A 20,891-nucleotide genomic window follows, 5' to 3' on the forward strand; every position below is an offset into this window, starting at 1 on the left:
ACGGCGGTTGTTGATTATATCTCGAGCATCACGATTATGATTTAATGTTTCTCAAAGATCACTAATGTACGAGGGTTCTGGATTTGCTCTACGGTGGCGTGGTCCTTCCATGGAGGTTGTACGACTACCCTCAGCTGCATCTCTGTTTCGTCTTGGAGCTTCGAGTACACCCCTATGTTGTCTTGGTTCGTCATGTGGTTGATTTGAGAGTCTTGCATTGTCTCTGCTATCATCATGGAGACTTAGGTTGCGAGGCACGGATGGGATTGGTGTTTCTTTGTCAAGGAGTTTGTATGCGTGTTCTGCCAAGTATAACAAGAGCTCGCTGTATTTGTTTTGAGGCATTCAATGCGCGATAAGGTCGATAGAAGCAATAGTGGCAAGTGGTGTGTTATGTTCTTGTGTTTGAACTGCTTCGAATGCTCTATCGAGGTTCATAATGGGAACTCTTGCGGCTAAAAGTTGACGATGTTCCGCCCTCTAATTGTTTCTTGCTCTTCTTTGAGTTCTCTGGCTACTGGTTTCGCCCTCCGGGGCATCGGCTGACAGTTCATCTTGGGAGACTTCTTCCATTTGGCATTCCCGATGAGGAGTTCTTTAGTGGTGATCGCTGGTTCCTGTTCCATCAATTGGCGAAACCACAACGAAGAGTTCTCTATCCGAAGAATAGCTTCTAGAGCTGGATGTTATGACTTCAGTGGAACCATCTTCTTCATGGATTGGTGAGAGTGTAGTACCCTCTTGATATGGAAGGATATCCAAGTGTGCGATGAGGCATGATTCATTGTCTAGGGCAAGGAATGATGGTTCATGCTAGGCCAGTAGACGAATCTGTCTTGCGATGTTGATATGATTACCAAGCCCTGTTGCGAACTTGATTAAGGGAGTTCTTCAAAAGAGTTTGAGTTGGAGTTGTGGTCCTCAATTAACTCTAATCCGGACTGGACTTTGGATAGAGTTTTTTGATCAATCGTGACCGCATTTCGGAGTCTGAGCGGTAATTGGCTTGAAGTTGTATTCGGTCCACACGATGGCTAAATTGTCTGCTCACGCAGACTAGTCCGAGTTGTAGTTGAGTCAAAGTTGTGGTCGAACTCGGTGTTGTTGAGATCAAAAAGTTCAAATTTCTTGACGAAATCTTTCTCCTCATGTCAACGAGAGTTTCCATTGAGATACGTTCTCTCTGGTTCTTCGATGATGCGACGTTGGAGGAACGTCGTCAGCGATGCAGAGCTAGGAGCCAAAAACAAACATTGCACCTACTTCGAACACGAACACAGGCTTGATGATGACTGAAGCCATCGATCCCACGCAGAGAATTTTGGTGACTGCCCCTACCTAGCGCTCCAGTTGTCGATGTTCTAACCCGACAACCTATCAAGGGAGTACCCGAGATAGAGTTTTGGTTGGTGGGTGTCGCCGAATTCAAGGAGTCGATGGTGATGCAAGAACATGATTTAGACAGGTTCGGGCCGCTGAATCATGTAATACCCTACGTCCTGTGTGTTGTATGCTTGTATTCAATTGAACTTGTTTGGAGGGGGTCCCTGCCCACCCTTATATATCCGGAGAGCAGGGTTACAGGGTAACTTTGAGTACACGAGTACTAGTCGGACAAGACTATAGAGTCCTACTCTAACTCAGCAGAGTAATTTCCTTGTATTCCGACTAGCCTTTCAGGAGTTCCATGTAGTCTATGTTGCCCTGTAGCGTAGTCTTCATGTCCTGATACATCTCGAGTACGTCCCCTTGAGTGGGTTCGTACAGACCCTCTGGTGGGTCCGGGCATGTATGGTCAACACTACCTAATGATGTTATTGTGCTTAAGAACAATGGAGATGACCAGGGAGTACTTGAGGAGAAGAATGGAGGTGGAGAGGTCTAGCAAGGGGCTTCCAAGTCACAAGGAGGTCCAATGCACATCAACTTCAACACCACGGAGTCAAGGAGCAGTCTGCCTTAGATTGGATGCCCAAGCCACACATGGAGTTCGATTTCGACGTTCTACATATGGATAGAAAGACAATTTGATAGACCTTCCAATGGTGCCAGCTCCATGTCAAAAATTCCATCTGAGTCAACAGGAATCATCAAAATAATTGGACATACAGAATCTGTCAAGGTGCTGCACCACCATCTTTCGAGTTGTTGGGCTATGTATCATGTTGGAGCCCATTAGGGGTGCGTCTAGGGGTCTTGCATGTCCCTAAACACTTTATATTCAGTAGAGTCACCCAAGTTAGGGTTTAGGTTTTTCTTAGATTCAATTTGTCATTCACAGTCACCGTTCATCGATTTGTGAGACCCCAACTTTGTGTGCTTAATCCAAGGTTTCTGCAATTGATTTGCGTTCTTTCTTGCTATTGCTTGTGTTCTTGATTCGCTTGCAGGAGGTAGCCTTCGTGGTGAGGTCAACCGGGCTGCGCACGGTTGATAACCAGAGGAGAAGTGGTGTTTTGATTGCGGGGTTCGGATCTTCCTGATTAGAAGCTAAATCGAGTGTGTTGCTACTCCATAAAATCGAGAATTATCCTTACCTGACAAAGATAGGGCACCCTAGTTCCCAGCATCGACACTTGTCAATAAACACGTTACCACAGAGGTTTTTGTTTCCACTTCAGTTGCTCCCGAGACACACACGATCACCATACCTTGCTCCTCTTTGACTTTTGGCTAGCTCAAGAGGGCCCGCCTGCACACCCTCCTCCAGCTTATGACATTTACTCCTTTTCATGCTTGATGCCAAAGGGGAGAGGGTGACAGATGAGAGTTAGGGAGAGCTTTTTGTAGCATAGGCTTTTGGATATTTTGTTGTGCTACTCATGCATCAAGTTTACTTTAATGCACATGAATATATTGCCTTGCTACTGTTGTGTGACATGTGCTTGCACTTTTTCATATATCTTATGCCATGTCATTCATTGTTTGCATGTGCGCTTTATTGTATACTCTTTATCATACACGTTGTTGGACATGATTTGCATGGACTTGACTAACACTTTTATCTTATATCAAACAAGTTCATGCACTTCAAGTGTGTCGTGCCTCTCAATTTCTCTCTTATATCTTATTTGAGGAAGTGTTGTCATCAATCACCAAAAAGGAGGAGATTTAAATAGCATCTAGGCCCCTAATTCAATTTTGGCAATTAATGACAACATGATCATTGCGACTAACGTGTGTTTTGCAGCGACATTCAATAAGTTAGTGCAATGATGGGCTTTCATGTTATTCTTGGCCCCCATTATGTGTTTGAAAATGTATTGGTTCAAAGGATAGGTGAGAAGGCTAAGGACAAGCTAGTTCCAAGTATCGTTTGGTATTGAGATACACTTGGATTAGTATAGGTTTTTTTCCTATGGCCCTAGTATAAAGGAGGGCAAAGAGTAGTAGCTTAACCTAGGTGAGTCCTTAGGTTGAGTGGATGCACACTTGTGAAACTAGGCACTAGGTATCTTAGTTGAAGCCTTAGGATCCGAAGAAGGAGTTGTGAAAATCAAAGAAGTTGAATTGGATTAGTTAACACATTAAATATGCAGAGTTGTGTGTCACCGATTAATTCAGTGATCACAAGCTGTGTGCAGAGGCATGCATAGGACCATGGAATGGTCTAATGGGCACGGTGAAGGTTCAACGAATCAGTCAATGAGCGCTCTTAGCTTGTGAGCAGCTCTGTCCATCAACTCATAAGGTTGGTGCCTCTATGCCCCACTGAATGAGTTGGTGCGATCGGCTCGGATCAAAATTGGCTCTACAAGTTTTGCAACTTATTTGAGGGCACAACAATTGTTACAGTGGTAAAAATTCTTCCTCACCGATTGAGTAGGTGATGTGTCAGTGACCGTTGCAAAGTTGTACTTCAAGATTCACCGATTGTTACGGTGATGGCGGTTTCTGTGCACGTGAACAGCAACAGCTAGTCCCTTGCTTTGGCTTATAAATAGACCTTGTGGTGGTTCATTTCATCTCTCTTGGCAGTCAATGAAGCTAATAGGATTATTTTGAGGTCAAGGGCAAGTTGAGCACTAGAAGCGATCTGAGATGTTCTTAATTGAAGATTAAGGATATCATTAGTGCTTGGAGAGTAGTGAGTGTGCATCCATCCACCTCTTTAGCTCGTGTAGGTCAAGTGAGGGTCTTTGCTTGTTACGTACTCTTGGTGATCGGCATCACGTAGACAGCTTGGTGGTGATGTTCTTGGTGAGCTCTCAAGGAGGTGACTTGTGAGAAGCCCCAAGAAGTGTTGTGCTCGGTTTGGAATCCACTGATCCGGAATGAAGAATGGATTACCACTAGTGAGCACTTGGTCCTTGTGTGCCGCACGAGGAGGAGCTATACCCTTGCGTGGGTGCTCCAACGAGGACTAGGGGATAATGCTGACTCTTCAATACCTCAGGAAAACATCGGCGTTCTAACCCTTTCTTTACTTTCTGCACTTAAATTTCGCAATTACTTTTTGCATTTCAATTCCTAGAATTTCCATGCTCTAGTAGGGTTGGAACTACATTGCAAACCTTTTGTGTGACTAGAATAGACATACTTTTTAAGGAAGTAGGTACATAGGGTGATTAGACTTGATGTTAGGTTTGAATTTCCGCAAAAATTTATAGAAGCCTAATTCACCCCTTTTTAGGCATCTTGATTCTTTCAAGCTTATCAGCCATGATCAGGTAGATTGGCATTGCAAGTCAGAGATGATTTCATGAGCGTTAGTGTCGTTGTCAAGATCAGCGGATCAAGACTTAGACTAGTAAATTTCTTTTATGCGCGTAAGCCTCAAGTGGTTGCGCGGGAGACACGGATTTAGACTGGTTCGGGCAAAGGAAGCCCTACGTCCAGTGTCGGGGATGTTTGTGTATTGCCCACGCGGGGTTCTGTAGTAGGGGGTTACAGATCGACGAGAGAGGGACTGGTCCCAAGTCTCTTTGGTGCTTGCGCTCTCAGGGAGAGTTGTAGCGTACTATGGCGTGAAGGAGAAAAAGCCGATCGATCCCCTCTCCGGCCTCGGGTTCCCCCTTTTATATCGCAAGGGGGTGGCCGGAGTTACAGCTGGGATCGGGTAAAAAAGGACTATAAAGAGTAAAGCATAGAAAGGTAAAAGGTATGGCAGGAAGGAGGAGCAAGATCCTAGGCGTCCGATGCCTCTGCCGACCCTGGATGCGTGCCGGCGCGCATGCCGGAGGGGGAGGTCGCCGTGTGCCAGGTGTTGTTGCTCCCTGCAGATAGCTACTCCGATGCTCGTAGGTATCAGATCATGATGAGGGCGTTCCGTCGTTACCCCAGCGTCCGTTTGGGGAGGACGGTGGATGCGTTTGCCCCAATGACGGGTGCTTAGAGGGAGAGCGTCACATCCGTGCCGCTGGGCGCGTGGGACCCGAGGGTGCGCGGAGCCCGAGGGCAGGCCGCTCTCTCCTTTGCTCCGGCCGGCACAGGCCATGAGTACCCTACGGCGAATGGGAGCCGGCCGCCAGTACTGTAGCCTGTACAGAGCGGTCGTGCACGGGTACTTGCGTCGGGTTGCGTGAGGGGCGTGGTCGCCCTGCCCTCCGTCAGTCCTGCGGCGCATTTATGGCGAGGCCGACGGGGGGACCCACAAGATTTTGTCTGTCTTGCCCGTCTGGACCGTATCCGAGGGGGATGCCTCCCCCGGGGGGTCTCAGTGCGCCCGACCCCTTCGCTTGGGGTCAGACGAGGCGGAACTCCGTGGTGAGGGGTCGGGCCCCTCCGACCCCGGGGTCGCAGTCGAGCGAGGCGGAATCTTTGCGGAGGGGGGTCGGGTGCTCCCGATCCTAGCGCGCTGGTCGGGCGAGGCGGAGTTTTGATTACGCTTTGGTGGGCCCGGGCCTCCGTGTCCGCTTCTTTAAGTGGTGTCTTAGGGGAGCGTTAATATTTCCCCCCAACAGTTAGCCGTCCGCATTTGTTCATGAGTGGACCCTGCCACGCGGCAATTTGGCTGCCACCTTCTCGACCAATGGTTGTTATTGAGATTTAGATCTAGTAGAGAGCGGGATCCCCCAAGTATCTTATTCGGAACTGAGTAACTGTGCACGGGAGTACCAATTGGAAGTCTTCTAGCCCATCTTCACGCCATAAATCGGTATGATTGAGCATTTCTCCAGGTTGGACTCTAATCCCGAGGCATCCGCGAACAACTCTAGTATCTTGCCAATTGATCGAGCTTCCCCCACAGTTGGTGATGCTAACAAGACAAATCTTCTGCGTACATGCTGCAGTGGTGTTTGACAATAGGAATTCCCAATGGCTGCAACACACCATCTGCTAAGCATTTGTTGCTTCTCAATCTGCTGCCGGCAAATGCATTTGCAATTTTGAACCCTACATGTTTGGAAGCTATGTCCTCCTGCTTCCTTTTTAGCTTTGCTTTATGAATAGATCAATAACACGCGGAGAGGTGCGTAGTTCTGGTCTTCTAGAGCTGGTGCCCGCGCCGCCCACGACACTGAGGACGTGGCTCTCATCGTCCATGACCCTGACTCCCGAGACATGTTGGATATATAAGCACTTTTAGTTTTAATTTAATCCAGAAATAAATCATGAATACGATGAACAGATAGCAGATTAAACTAGACATGTCTACGCAAGATCTAGATAAGTCTATCATTGCAAATAGAATCACATATTCTACCATACTATCCAGTGCTATCAGACTACAACAGATCATAATAGCTAGTATGGAAGACATAATTTGAGATAAGAGATCGTATGTTTCTTTCTTGATGAAGACCGGCTCCTGGACGACTACTGGGTACAGTAGGCGACGACGATCAGCAGCCTGACGTTGTTCGCGATGATGGGTGACACCCAAGTGACGAAGAGGTAGACGAGCCGTGGTGAAGGAGTCGATGAAGAACTTGACGAAGCGGAGGAAGCAATCGAGCAGTCGTGCAGAGCGCTTCCCAAAAACCTTATTCGCCCTCTCCCGGTGCAGGATCGCTGAAGACGACGGTTCCGGAGACCTACTCTCCCAATCGTCGGTGCACGCCGACAATCGGGATGGAGTAGACTACGGTGGCGGCGCAGCAGCAAGAGAAGGCAAAAACCCTAGCTCGAACAGATCGTGATCGTGATCTAAACCGATCGGATTTTGACAGACCATTCACGCAGGTGCCGCGCGCCCGCGCCCGTCGCCCCGCCCTGCCCTGCCCGGCGTGGCGAGCGAGCGTGCGCGTGTGGAGCTCTCCTTCTCTCCCCACACACATAGCTTGGAGGAGTGAAGACAACTTCCATCTTTAAGTTGGTCATCCCTCCCCTCCACTAGCAATGTGGGACTAAAGACTTGCACCACTCCACCTCTTACCCACATGGGCCTTTGAGATTTATTTGGAATTCTGAAATTACTATGGGCTAGGCCTATTATTTCAACAAGACATTGTGCAGGCGCTTCACACAATGACACTCTTCATCCTTCCCTCCATTGCTCACTTGGTCATGCATCGGCTGGGGAGGAGGCCGGCCTGGCGTTGTCCAGCTCTAGGGTGGGTTAGTTTTGCACTGTTGAGCCAGGGCCAGCAACGTTATAGGGATGTTTGGATCTTTAGTAATTCATGTCACATCAAATATTTGGAGGCTAATTAGGAGGATTAAACATGAGCGAATTATAAAACTAATTACGCAGATGGAGGCTAATTCACGAGATAAATCTATTAAGCCTAATTAATCCATCATTAGCACATGTTTACTGTAGCATCACATTGTCAAATCATGGACTAATTAGGCTTAATAGATTCGTCTCGCAAATTAGTCTCCATCTGTGCAATTGGTTTTGTAATTAGTTTATATTTAATATTTCTAATTAGTATCTAAACATTCGATGTGATAGAAATTTTAGGAGAAGCTAAAGAAACAAACACCCCTTAGTCATCTAGAATTTTCTTTCTCTAAATTATTTCGATAGACATAGTGTCTAGAAGCAAATATCTAAATTTGATTAGTGTCCACGGGTAAATTGACACAACAATGAGTAGTGTCCTAGAGCCAAAACCAACATCAAAGTGTCCTGCAACGGAATTACCCTTGGGTTCCCGCAGCGGCAGCCAGCAGCCGGTACCCGGTAGGGCACGTCCATCATTTCGTGCATGTGTGGAGTGTGGACCCTCTGCGTGCACGAGCACGGCCGATCACTGCCGCGTTGCCGCCTGAGCCAGCGCAGCATGTGCAGCTCACCTTTTGCATTCACTCCAGCCATAAACGCCTCTCGCCATCACGCACCGGCCTAACGCCGCTGCAGCTGCAAGGACCGCACAAGGTTGTCAGCACCTCCGTGCTGCCCTCATCAGGGTAATACAAAAGGTAGTAGCCTCTTGCACTCTGCCGAAGGTCATAATGAGCCTGCTTCTGTCCACGCCGAGACAAGATGGCCTTGCTAGCTGCAGATGCGGAGGCGCGATGGCCAACGTCCCCAACGCCGGCGCCGGCGTGGTTCACCCTCCTGTTGGCTCTCGGCCTCCTTGTCTTGGTCCGGTCCGCGGCCACCTTCCTCGCATGGCTCCACCGCGCGTTCCTGCGGCCGGGCCGAGACCTGGCCAGGCGGTACGGGACGTGGGCGGTGGTGACGGGCGCCACGGACGGCATCGGCCGCGCGGTGGCGCTGGATCTCGCGCGCCGGGGTCTCCACCTCGTCCTCGTGGGGCGGAGCCCCGACAAGCTGGCGCGGGTCGGGAAGGAGGTCCTGGCCGCCGCGCCGTCGTGCAAGGTGCGGAGCGTGGCGTTCGACCTCGCCTCGACGGGGGACGACGCGCGGCACGGGGTGGCGCGGGTGGCGGCCGCCGTGGAGGGGCGGGACGTAGGGGTCCTCGTCAACAACGCCGGCGCGACGTACCCGTGTGCGGCCTACTTCCACGAGGTGGGGGATCCCGTGTGGGAGGCCGTGGTGCGGGTGAACGTGGAAGCGGCGACGCGGATCACGCGCGCCGTCGTTCCGCTGATGGCGGCGAGGGGAAGGGGCGCCGTCGTCAACGTGGGGTCGGGCTCCTCCGTCGTGGTGCCGGCGTTCCCGCTCTATGCTGTCTACGCGGCGAGCAAAGCGTAAGAGGCCCATGCTCTACTGTAGCTATGTTTTCCCCTTTTGTTTAAGTCAAGTTTCATGTGCATATGCAAATTTTAGACAGAACGTGGTCCACTGCCACCGAAAAGCATATTGCAGGTAAATACACTGCAGGCCCATCCCGTCCAAATCCAAATTTTAACGGTTCAAATCAAGTTGCCACAGTCGTATAGTATAACGCTACAGACTCACATCTGTTGCCAGCCCCTGGCCTCACTAACTAATTATATGAGGACAAAAGAATACATCTTAGAGGTGTTTGGTTCCATTGACTTATTTTTAGCATCCGTCACATCGAATGTTCAGATACTAATTAGGAGTATTAAACGTAGACTATTTACAAAACCCATTACATAAGTGGAGGCTAAACGGCGAGACGAATCTATTAAGCCTAATTAGTCCATGATTTGACAATGTGTTGCTACAGTAAACATTTGCTAATGATGGATTAATTAGGCTTAATAAATTCGTCTTGCCGTTAGCCTCCACTTATGTAATGGATTTTGTAAATAATCTCCGTTTAATACTCCTAATTAGTATCTAAATATTCTATGTGACACGTGCTAAAAATAAGCAAAGGGAACCAAACGCCCCCTTACTATCCCAAACAGCAATCAACTTTGACCATTTCCATCTCGCGCTGTAATATTTCATAACATTAACATTTCGATACTATCCCAAAAAATATCTTATGGGCATTTTTTTTCAAATCTATAAAACTCACCTAAAGGTAACATATTGCATAACTTTTGAATATTTTCATCTGGGTGTGTAATATTTCATTTCTAATTGCCAAGCCTAACTGACACCATGGTTGCTCCTATATACATGCGCAATACAGGCAACGCTACCTCTTATCCAATGGCATGCATGCATATATAAAGGCAAGATCATGGATGACAGAAAGTTCGACTTTCCCAAAATAGGGTTTGAAGCTGACGTTTTCCAGAAAGAGTCTTTGCAACATGGAATATTAACATCAAGTTGTTGTTCGATTAGGATAAGCCTTTAGGACAGTATTCAAGCAGCCTTTATTGAAAAGGCTGAAACTTTTTTTTATCTTTATCTTTTTGCGAGAAAACTTTGTTTTACTCCTGCATGTGGTAGCTATTGATAGAACTTGTTTGTGACAGTTTCAAAAAAATATTCTAAATTCCTAGGAGGCTCCCCACGCACACGTCACAAGTCACGCGCTTTTTCATGTGAACCCGCAACCTATTGCCTCGCGTCTAACTTTCTTACCATCTCACCTACACAGCACATCCAATTGAGTAGCGAATGCTATCATTTTGAATTCACCCGTGGGGACCCTTTAGTCCCGATTATAGATGGCCAAACGGGTGGCCCAGCCCGGCCTGGCACGAGCCCGATTAGGCCCGGCCTGCTTAGGCCCGGCCTGTTTAGGCCCGCACAGTAATCGTGCCAGGCCGGGCCGGCCCACGTGTCGAAGGAGCAGCCCAGGTCTGCCCTGCTGCCTTCTTAGGCAGGCCGTGCCGACCCGCTAGCCCGATGGGCCTTAATAGGCTCATCGTGCCCATGCCGGCCCGCAGCACGGCTCCGGCTCCTCTTTTCCCCGCCGTGGTGCCGCCGCGCAGTAGAGGGCCACGGTCCGGCCGGGGAGGCGGTGGCGGAGGGCCATGGGACTGGCCGGGGAGGCGGCGGCGGAGGGGCACGACTCTAGCCCCTCTTTTCCACACCGCCACAGCTGTGGAGGGCCACGGGACTGGCCAGGGAGGCGGCGGGGGAGGGCCACGGGACCGGCGGAGGGGCACGGCTCCAAGGGCAGAGGGAGGCACGGAGGCCGCGACGTGCGAGTGACCGGCCAGTCAGGCCGTCGGGGGCAAGGGGAGGCGGCGGAAGTCGCGACGAGCGAGGGGCTGGCCGGCCGGGCCGCCGGGGGCAGGCCGGCAGGGGGAGGCGGCGGAGGCAGGGCAGGCGCGGAAGTCGCCGGGGGCACACCGGCAGGGGGAGGCGGCGGAGGCACGGGAGGCGCGGAGGTCGCCGGGGGCAAGCTGACAGGGGGAGGCAGCTCGAAGCAGTAGGAGCGGTGCGGTGCGGGCACTGAGGCAGGCCTGGCAGGCCGTGCTGCCCGTTTAAGGCCCACGGGCCAAATGGGACAGGCCGTGCCGGGCCTGAGGCAGCAGCCCAGGGCCGGCCCGTGCTGTAGGACGGGCCAGCCCGGCCTGCAAGGCCGCCGTGCCGGGCCGTGCCTGTACCGGGCCAAAATGTCGTGCCATGGGCCGGCCCACAGGCCGCGGGCCAAATGGAAATCTATAGTCCCGATTGGTAGGGACTAAAGCTCGAAGGGGCATTAGTAGTCGTGGTTGGTGTTACCAACCAGGACTAAAGAGTTATATTTAGTCCTGGTCGGTAATACCAATCGGGACTAAAAGGGTCTCCACGGATCATGAAATTTAGGGTCCAAAAATGATCGTTGAGGATGGAAGGTTGTTTTTCTACAAGTGATATATACTCCCAGTTGTTGCTGAATTTGGATAAGACTTTTTTTTTCTAACAATCACTGTAAAAAATTGAAACACATGACACCTCACTTGTTTTCAGATGTTTCAATGTATGAGAGTTTAGACATAAAGAAATTTTTTACAAAAAATAGACATATTAAAAGAAATATGGTGTTGAAAGTGACGCAGCATTAATATTCTTTGCTATTTTGTGTTAACACAGAATATGTACGTAGGCTATGTGTACCACAAGTCCGCTCACAATATATGCAATGCACATGACTGCTCCCTGCGACATACTCCCGTGCCACCAGGGCGCGCGTATGCTTTCATTTAATACGCACCGGTAGACCATCGAGTTCAGACCCCATTGTGCAGGGTACGTGGCAGATGCATATAGCACTAGATTTTTCTAAGGGCCCGTTTGGTTCATTGGAATTGAATTCCATCCTAATAATCATAATTTAGACACAAATTAATTAAGCTAATATAATTGTATGTGGAATATAGTTGTATATTATAGTTGGTGATATGGGAGAGATACTTGTATGCTGCACTTCTACTATAGAGAAGCGAGTCTAAGAGCGTGCTATAAGAATTGAATTCCATCTAATAACCATAATCTATAGAATCAATTTCCATCTCCCACCCCATGAATTTAAGATAGGCTTATATCTAAACTTTGGAAAGTTGTGGAATGCCACATTCCAATATAAATTAGCCTACTCCATTAAATAGATTCCAATTCCTTGGACCCAAACGGGGCCTAAGAGAATGTAGCACTAGAATTTCGTATTAATAATATAATTTCCAGGAGTACATTTTTCCCATGGAAAATTGGGTGTAAAATACTTCAATAATCAATTAATGCATGAATGGTTAATCTTGGGGTCCTGATATGTTCGATTCACCTAGAGCGTGCAAAATATTTTTTTCTTAAACAATCGGGCAAATTTTGCATGTAACAATGTAAATTTATCTTGCATATTTGTTGAATGCAACTTATAAAATTCATATGTATTCCTATACGTTTTAGGTATGTTGATCAATTTTCTCGAAGCTTAAGTGTTGAGTACAAACAATATGGAGTAGACGTGCAATGCCAGGTATGTATGAATAATGTCGGTCGCCTCACTGCTTGAGTTCCTGCGAGGATTGTTCCTTTCCTCGTTGCTTCAAGTTTATTGTTACATACTCCACCCATCTAAATTATAACTAGCTAAAATTCAGAAATTTCAGCTAGCTAAATTTTAACTGAGCTGTTTGGATTCCCTAGCATTTTGCTAGTTGTTAGCGTGCTACCCTTCTCCCTTATTCCTCAGGCTGAGCCAAGAACCGTGCCAAGAACCGTGCGAGCTCCTGACCGCCGGCCGAATCCGTCGGGCTCCAGGCCATCCCTCCTGCCATGTAGCTGAAGCCCCCTGCACCTCAACCTAGGGGGTGTTTGGATACGAGATACTAAACTTTAGGAGTGTCACATCGGATGTTCGGACGCTAATTAGAAGGACTAAACATGAGCTAATTATAAAACTAACTGCAGAAACCCTATACTAATTCGCGAGATGAATCTATTAAGCCTAATTAATGCATCATTAGCAACTGGTTACTGTAGCACCACATTGTCAAATCATGGACTAATTAGACTTAATAGATTCGTCTCGCGAATTAGACTCCATCTGTGCAATTAGTTTTGTAATTAGATTATATTTGATACTTCTAATTAGTATCAAACATCAGATGTGACGTGTCCTAAAGTTTAGGAGGTGTTTCCCAAACACCCCCCTATTGGGTAACCCCCAGCTCCCTCTCGACGCGCGCAGGCCAAAATCCGGCCGGGAATCGAAATTTTCCCGGCCGCCCCGAGCACCACCGGCGCCATCTCTCGCCGGCCAACTCCACTCTCCTCCAGCCATCTCCCACGAATCAACCGTGCCCACAGCTCCTCCACCTCACCAGCTCCCTCCTCGACTTCTTCACGTCGCCTGCTGTGTCCTCGTCAACCGGGAATTTGAGGCGACGGGAGGCCGACGGCGCGCGGCGGCGGGCTCTGGCGGTGCCCCCCGGCGAGCGATGGCCGCGCGCGGCAGCGGGCTCCCCCGTCGAGGGTGCCCGCGGTGGTGCCGCCAGCAAGCTCCACCCTCGGGCCACCTTCTTTGCTAGGGAACCCATCAAACCAAACCGCGCTGAGCCCCTAGTCCTCTAGCCCCCACTCCTGAACCTCCTCCGCGACCTATGCCATCGAAACCTGGGCCAAATCCCGCCGCCACCTCCTGTCACCACCACCATTGCCGCCGTTTCTCCACCCACGGTGCGTCTCCGGCCGATTCCCCGCGCCGGTGGCTTCCTCGCAACCACCCGCAGCCCCGCCGCCACTCGCCCGCCGCTACACCTCGCTGTGCTGGGCCCACGCCAGCGCGCCCCTCTGCCTCTTCACCGCTGGCTGTGAACCCCCCGCAGCGCCACCACCTCCTCGATGCCCTACCTCTGCAACTACCCGCCGTCGGATGATGAGTCCAAGGAGACCGACAGCGAAGGACCTGGTCACGGGGACCGGCGGCGGCGGCGACGAACCGGCGCGCGGGGAACGAGCCGTGCGGGGGCGCGGGTGGGGAACGAGGCCAGGATTTTACCGAGGAAGGGTATTTTGGTCTTTACTGCTTTAAGCTGGGTTTAGTTAGGTTCGACCTACTAAATTTTTTTTTAACCAGCCAAAGTTTAACCAGGCCGTGTTTGTTTGATCCTTAGCAACAACAGTTTAGCTGCGGATCCAAATAGGACCTTCCTAAAATACATTAGATCACCCCTACATTATAAACAAGGAAACGAATATGCATGCGGGCTATATGGGTTGGTGTGAACCATCGACTACTCACGACTGCAAGTCAAACTTAGACACGTTGGGTGTTGGCCACTGCTGGCATGCTGCTAATCACCATGTGTTTAAATGATACTATCGGGGAAAAAGATTGAACCATCGGCCATTTAACACGAAAGCCAACGGGTCAACAAGTAACAATCGGCTATAGTTCATTAATAGCCAACAGTCCTTTTAGAGCTGTAGGTAATCGTTTAGCTGTTGGCTATTGCAACGTGTAGTGTTACCCCATGAAACCTTAGGGGAATACTTTGCCCCATTGGCCATCTGTCAAGACCTAAATCTGGTGAACTTTCTCATCTTCCCGTGCTTCTGGGCTTCATCCCGTCTTCTATGGTGCCGCTGCCTTTCACGCACACGCAAGCTCTTATTCGACCAGACGCTCGACGCGGGGGGAGGCGCTCCGAGCGCAGGAACACCACGCGGCGCCTATATGCTGTAGGTCTGCGCCGCCGCTGCTGCAGCTGCCAGCTAAAGTCCGCCCATGGGTGCTGGCGGCGCTGGCACAGCAGGAGCGCTATGGGTGGCATGGCAATGTGCTGGGCATGGGCGAGGGAATGCGCAAGAGGCACGGACGGAAGCGTACATACCAGATGGCATCCGCCGGCCAACAGCAGCACACGTCGGGTTCTCCATCAGCAGCTCCCCCATCCAACCCAACGAATCATGGGACATCCATCTGTATTGCGCTGTTGTATCATAGGAGCCAAAAAGATGTTAAACCTACAGTGAGGTCACCCGGACCATGCCCTGCACATGCATGTTTGTAGTTTTGCCCAAGTAATTTTTCAGTTCTTTGCAATGTTGTACATACATACGAACATCAAGGTGTGGAGTATCTTAACAATCCACAACCATATTTCTCTACTACATAATGATTCTTCATCTTAGTATGGTGAGTCCTTGGACCTAAACCCATTTAGTTTTTCACCGAATGGCCTTAGCCTCTCACTTCGGAAATTTCATTAACTTCCAAATTAACTATCACCACTTGAAAACCGAGCATTCATCCCGAGGCTTAGTACCGGTTGCATTTCAGCTCGGTATTAATGCTCACATAGTACTGGGCCTAACGGATAGTTCCCGAGGAACCCCGTGACCCCCTTTAGTACTGGGTGGGGGCTCCACCCGGTACTAAAGGTAACCCATTAGTATCGGTTGGAGCTTCCACCCGGCACTAAAGAGCTCCACCCGCCGCTGTCGTCACTTCTTATATCCACCGCCTGCCGCATCCCTTCCTCTTCCTCTATCTCTCCTATCTCCCTTCCTCTCCCTTCCTATCTCCTTGTGCTGTCACCTCATCAGCCCTTCCTCGGCCTCCCCTCCCCTCTCTCCTCCGCTCGCCCCTCACCAGCAGTGAGGAGCAGTGGTGGGGTGAGGTGAGGCGGCGGCGGAGACGGCGGGCAGGTGGGGGTGGTGGGAGCGGCGCGGGCAGCGGTCGCAGGAGGAGGGGGCCGGCGGGAGGCAAAGGAGGGTGGAGGGCGGCAGAGGAGGGCGGAGCATGGCGGGAGGCAGAGGAGGGCAGGAGGGAGGAGGACGGCGGAGGAGGGTGGGGGACAGCGGGAGGTGGAGGAGGGAGGAGGGCGGCAGGGCAGGGCTGACGGGGATTTTCGTTTTTTTGAATTTTTAATACCCTTTAGTGCCGGTTATTTCAACTGGTACTAAAGGGCCCTTTAGTACCAAATTACCAGTACCGGTTGCGAAACTGGTACTAAAGGGGGTTCCCAACTGGTATTAATGACGTTTTTCCTAGTAGTGTATAGTGCTATCTTTAATAGAACTCGTACTTTTTTCTAATTTTATTTTATGTTTACTTAATTTAGATATACGTTATAGATGAACATATATTATAAATTTATAATATAATGCTACTTCTAATAACTATGAAAGTTCATTACTGGAGCATCAAGTTCCCAGTTAATTTCACATTATGGTTTGGAAGCTCCGCCTTGATGGTACACGAAAGAAATAGCACTGGTAATAGCAATATCACGGGGCATTCAGCTACACTTTTTTCGTTGGAGTATATTCTCTCACCAATACTGTTATTTTATTTGAAGAACTTAAAATCATAGGTACTTCCAAATTGTGAGCATAAGATTAAGGACATAAGTTTGTTATGCAGAACAGGCTACACATTATTTTAACATTTTCAGCAGTGACAACTTGTTAGCCTCTTCGAGAGTCCATATAGAATTGAAATATGTAGAGCAAAACTTTTCAGTTCTGGAAGATGTGCTGCTCAAGACATTACAAGTCAAACTAAGTATATAAACTCTAGGAATAGGACTCGCATTAAGTGGAAATTTTCTAAAATTATCTGTTATTGTACTCAGCTCCGATCCATAACAGATTGATTACTTATAGTACATTGGAAGGCGAAATAAGTGCTAAATTAGTTCCAAGTTGGTTTAATTTTGGCACGTAGCTTACATGATGTTTATACTATGTACTCCCTCCATTTCAAATTGCAGGTCGTTTTAACTTTTTTAGGCTAGATATAGTGTATGTCTAGGTGTATAATAATATCTATGAATCTAGAAAAGTCAAAACGACCTACAATTTGGAACGGAGGGAGTAGTTCTTAATTTCAGAACACGACAAACAATACTCAGGTTCTATTTGCCTTTCTGCACATAAATTGAGATTCAAATAGTTCTAACTAATAAAACATATGATTCTAAATTGTTCAAATGATATTTCTAATTTCTAAATTGCGATTATCACATTGCCATGTCAATAGAAGCAAATGGTGGTCCCAACTCATAAAATGCAAATTCAACTTAGCAAAGTTAAAAACCTTTTGCCATGGTAACATGCAATTTACAATGTCCTGATTGTTTAGGAATAGACTTAGAAGTCTGCTTCTCCACTGTCGCAAGCCTTTATTTTGTTATATCTTTAGCTGTTTTGTAATTTGTCTACAGATCTTGTGATTGACTTTAGTTTTCCTAAGGAAGTGGTGACAAATTACCGTGCTTCAGATATGAACTGTAGCTTTTACAATGTGTTTTCTGCAAATAATCTTGCATTTTATAGGTGATGCAAGATGACACAATAACTAAAAATACTTCAAAACAAGAAACACTGGCCCAATCACCAAAGCAGCGCGGCAAGGCCGCGCCAAGGTTTCTAGTTTGATCTAATGCCCGGCTGGTCAAGTTTTCACCCTGGGGAATACTTTGTACTGTTGGCTATTGGATACAAACACCGACGGTTCAATTTATAACCATCGGTGACACCTTAACCGATGGCCATTTGATAGTCTCCTTGACTGCCCGATGGCCATTGTACGTTCTCCCCCTGTTGGCTGAAGTTGGGTTTCTAGTAGTGATTAGTGGAAGGAAAAAGTGTATTTTTAATCTTCAAGTAATTCAAAAGTGTAACATTTATCTTTCATATTTCATTTGGTGCAAATCAACCCCTTAACTAAATAAATCGGTGCATTTATCATCTCCACCTTAGTTTAATAATGGTTTAGTATCATATAACATCATCTTAGACCCTGTAATCATATTACTAATCACTGCTTAGTCACGTCTAATGTTGAGTCAATCACTATAATAGTTCAGTGTGAATCGGTTCCGTTAATTTTTTTGATAAATATTTATGTGATAGGCAATTTAGAGGATTTACTATTTTTGTGACTTTATATCTTCGACTGAGTATATTACATCGCTAAGTAGGGATTAGTCAAATCATTATGCAGCATAAATCACTATTAGAACACACCAAACCATTGTTAAATTAAGACGGGATGGTAAATGCATCGATTTAGTTAGTGAAAGGGTTGATTTGTACCAAATAAAACATGAGAGATGAATGTCACACTTTCACAATACTTGAGGGATGAAAAATACACTTTTTTCTTAGTGGAATAATAGCAACTATTTTTTTGTATCTATTTGTGTAATGTGTAACTTGTAAGGAGAAAAAAAAGGGTCAATTTGTAGTACATACTTCTCTTTTAGAAAATCTCCGGTACATACTAAATCCATACTCAAATATATGATGTTTTGAACAAGCTAGCTAATTCATTTTTGAACTAATTAACTCGTTCTAAATTAATGCCATATATTTAACCACGGATGGAGTATTTATTTACCTCTCCAACTTGCTAAAATAATATATATAAAGGATTTGCTTTATTCAATATGCTATATAAAATGTTAGTCTCTGTTATGAAATCACGTTACCACGCAAATAAGAATTAAGAAAAGCACAATGCCAATCCAAGGCCCTTAATTTTATGATTTTTGAATATTACAACTTGATAACCCTTTATTGTAGAGGCCGTCTTATATTTCTAATTACTGCTCCTTTTGGGTTGCATCTATATCGTAACACTCTATGTTTCATGTTTTCAATTTCTACATACTCTGTTAAATACAGTATAGTGTTAATTGAACGTATACTACTTCTAGATAGTTTTCAATATCTGGATGGCTAAAATTTTAGAAACTTTAGACAACGCGTATTCTAAAATATAAGCAAAAAGTACTACTAAACTTGTATTTGTAGTATTCACAAAAATACGTCATAATCCTTTTTACGCCTGGTAGAGAAACATATGTTGAGATTGTATATTTCACTTCTCGTATATGCTAACTTTGTGGTATATCATCTTTTTGTGATACGCTCTCCCTTTTGTGGTGGTCCGATCCAGATCCCTCTGTATGTCGCTACTAAGATGTCCCCTGTCAAGGGTGATTCCCCATTCATACCATCACCTGAGGAGTACGCCAAGGCTGCTCTTCGTTGCATTGGCTACGAGGCAAGGTGCGTCCCGTATTGGCGCCACTCGGTCCAGTGGTTCTTGGCATCGTTAGTTCCAGATGCTGCTCTCAACCAGTGGCGCCTCCAAATTGGCATCCGGAAAAGAAACGAGACGAATAAGGCTCTGGCTGGAGTGAAGAAAGTCCTCGGCTAAACTGTTGTACAGATAGTAACGGAGAAAGGGTTTTTAAATCTGTGCTCTATTTGGACTTCTGAAAAGCAACCCGCACTGTGTCTCGATTGGAGAATAACTGGAAATAATCGGTTGTGTATAACTCGTGATATTTTCTTAAATGTAAATTGGTGCTATTTTCATGAACTGGTGTTTAGATCATTGATCTATATGGTAGTCTTTGTATTCAAAACCAGCTTGCCCTTAAATATTTATACAGTACAACAATATATACAGAAATGCTAGATTATAACTATGCGATCCTAATGTGATCAGCAACAGAGAAATTAACTACGTGAGTAGACAAAGAAATCTAAAAACAGCGTTGTTGGCGCTTGGATGTTGGATAGGAAATTTTTTATCGAACGCTCTGACAAAACATTAAAGTTTAACTTAGTGTAACATTAGTGGTCACTATTTGCAATATGAAAAAATAATGCGTAAAAATGACTATGTCGTTCGATTTTGTGATAGAAAATTCCCACCGCAACATAAACGCTATGTTTCATGCAACATTTCACCGTGAAATATGTAGAAATAATAGTTGTAATATCGATGCACTATTGCGACATATGTCAACCATCCTATATAGACGCTTAACTATTGCAACATATATCGAATGTCTGATTTTTTTTAAATTCCGAACATCTGTTGTGTAGCATTACCGATCTAAAAGCAAGGTAGGCTTCACTTGATGGAATTACGCTGATCACCCAGTATTTTTTCTATATGTTTCGAACAAGAAAAAAAAGGCTATCAATCACCGGGTCAGTAGAGAACTTAACTGTCAATGGAGTAGATGAAAAGTTTATTATGCAGGATGACCACGAATCCATGCGTGCCGCTACAAGAAATCTTTCGACCTATGATGATAGTTTTATGAGACATTTCTTGTTGTCATAAATTTATAATGTATCTAGCCAAAAATGTCATAAAATTTTACATCCGAGCAACTTTAGTGATAAAGTTACGGAACGTCATAAAAGTTGTCACCAAAGCCAAAAAGTAAACGTCACTCGCCGTTACATGGTAGTTTTGTGATAATATTAGGTATGCAAAAATATCATAAACCAACCAGGATCCCACATGTAAGTTAAGCTGATAAATAGGGCGGTAAAATAAAAAGAAAAAGGTGTTACGGATCGAATGGGAAATCTTTACCGCAACCGGATCCTACATGTAAGGTAAGTTTCAGGTGACTGTGGTAGTTGGTGGTAGAAAAGTCCGCGCTGCAGATGAAAACTAGTTTACCCACTGCCACGCTCGCATGATAGGGAAACAAGAAGTACAGAGTGAAGGCAACTAGGATAGAGCACTCCAGCGGAGATCTACGGCTCCCCATGGCGGCTCAGTCCTACGGCAGCACAAATCTGGTGCTTCCTGCTGTGGCGCATCAATTTGGTTAGTAATTTAAGTTGAATTCACCTATATTCCATTTTGTATTGAGGTATATCGATGTAAGGCACTTCCAACATGTTGCTTGATTCGAAAGCTAAATAATGAGCATTTGACAAATGGACAGATGTTGGATACACGTGTCGG

At 46.8% G+C, this 20,891-nt stretch overlaps 1 protein-coding gene across 3 annotated transcripts; it reads left to right on the top strand.

Annotated features, from left to right (window-relative positions):
• Positions 1 to 8,189: 8,189 nt before the first annotated feature.
• On the top strand, positions 8,190 to 19,496 carry LOC117833490 (very-long-chain 3-oxoacyl-CoA reductase-like protein At1g24470). 3 transcript variants are annotated; one of them, XM_072295583.1, is made up of 3 exons: positions 8,190 to 9,045; positions 12,563 to 12,632; positions 17,441 to 19,061. In XM_072295583.1, exons 1-3 carry the CDS (start codon positions 8,375 to 8,377, stop codon positions 17,540 to 17,542), a joined length of 843 nt encoding a protein of 280 aa, XP_072151684.1. In that variant the 5' UTR covers positions 8,190 to 8,374; the 3' UTR covers positions 17,543 to 19,061. The 3 variants fall into 3 exon arrangements, with proteins under 3 accessions (XP_072151684.1, XP_072151685.1, XP_034568895.1); XM_034713004.2 differs by lacking the exon at positions 17,441 to 19,061 and adding an exon at positions 19,068 to 19,496 and having other exon boundaries at positions 8,222 to 9,045; XM_072295584.1 differs by lacking the exons at positions 12,563 to 12,632; positions 17,441 to 19,061 and adding an exon at positions 19,068 to 19,496 and having other exon boundaries at positions 8,210 to 9,045.
• The last annotated feature ends 1,395 nt before the right edge of the window (positions 19,497 to 20,891 follow it).

The sequence above is a fragment of the Setaria viridis genome, chromosome 8 (assembly GCF_005286985.2).
Source record: "Setaria viridis chromosome 8, Setaria_viridis_v4.0, whole genome shotgun sequence".
Lineage (NCBI taxonomy): Eukaryota > Viridiplantae > Streptophyta > Magnoliopsida > Poales > Poaceae > Setaria > Setaria viridis.

What these genes read in the sequence shown, in the direction of transcription:
- LOC117833490 (XM_034713004.2), top strand. Translation starts at nt 8,375, where the DNA reads ATGGCCTTGCTAGCTGCAGATGCGGAGGCGCGATGGCCAACGTCCCCA. An exon ending in GTCTACGCGGCGAGCAAAGC is followed by an intron (nt 9,046 to 12,562) that starts GTAAGAGGCCCA and finishes TATACGTTTTAG; the next exon opens with GTATGTTGATCAATTTTCTC. An exon ending in GAGTAGACGTGCAATGCCAG is followed by an intron (nt 12,633 to 19,067) that starts GTATGTATGAAT and finishes GGTCCGATCCAG; the next exon opens with ATCCCTCTGTATGTCGCTAC.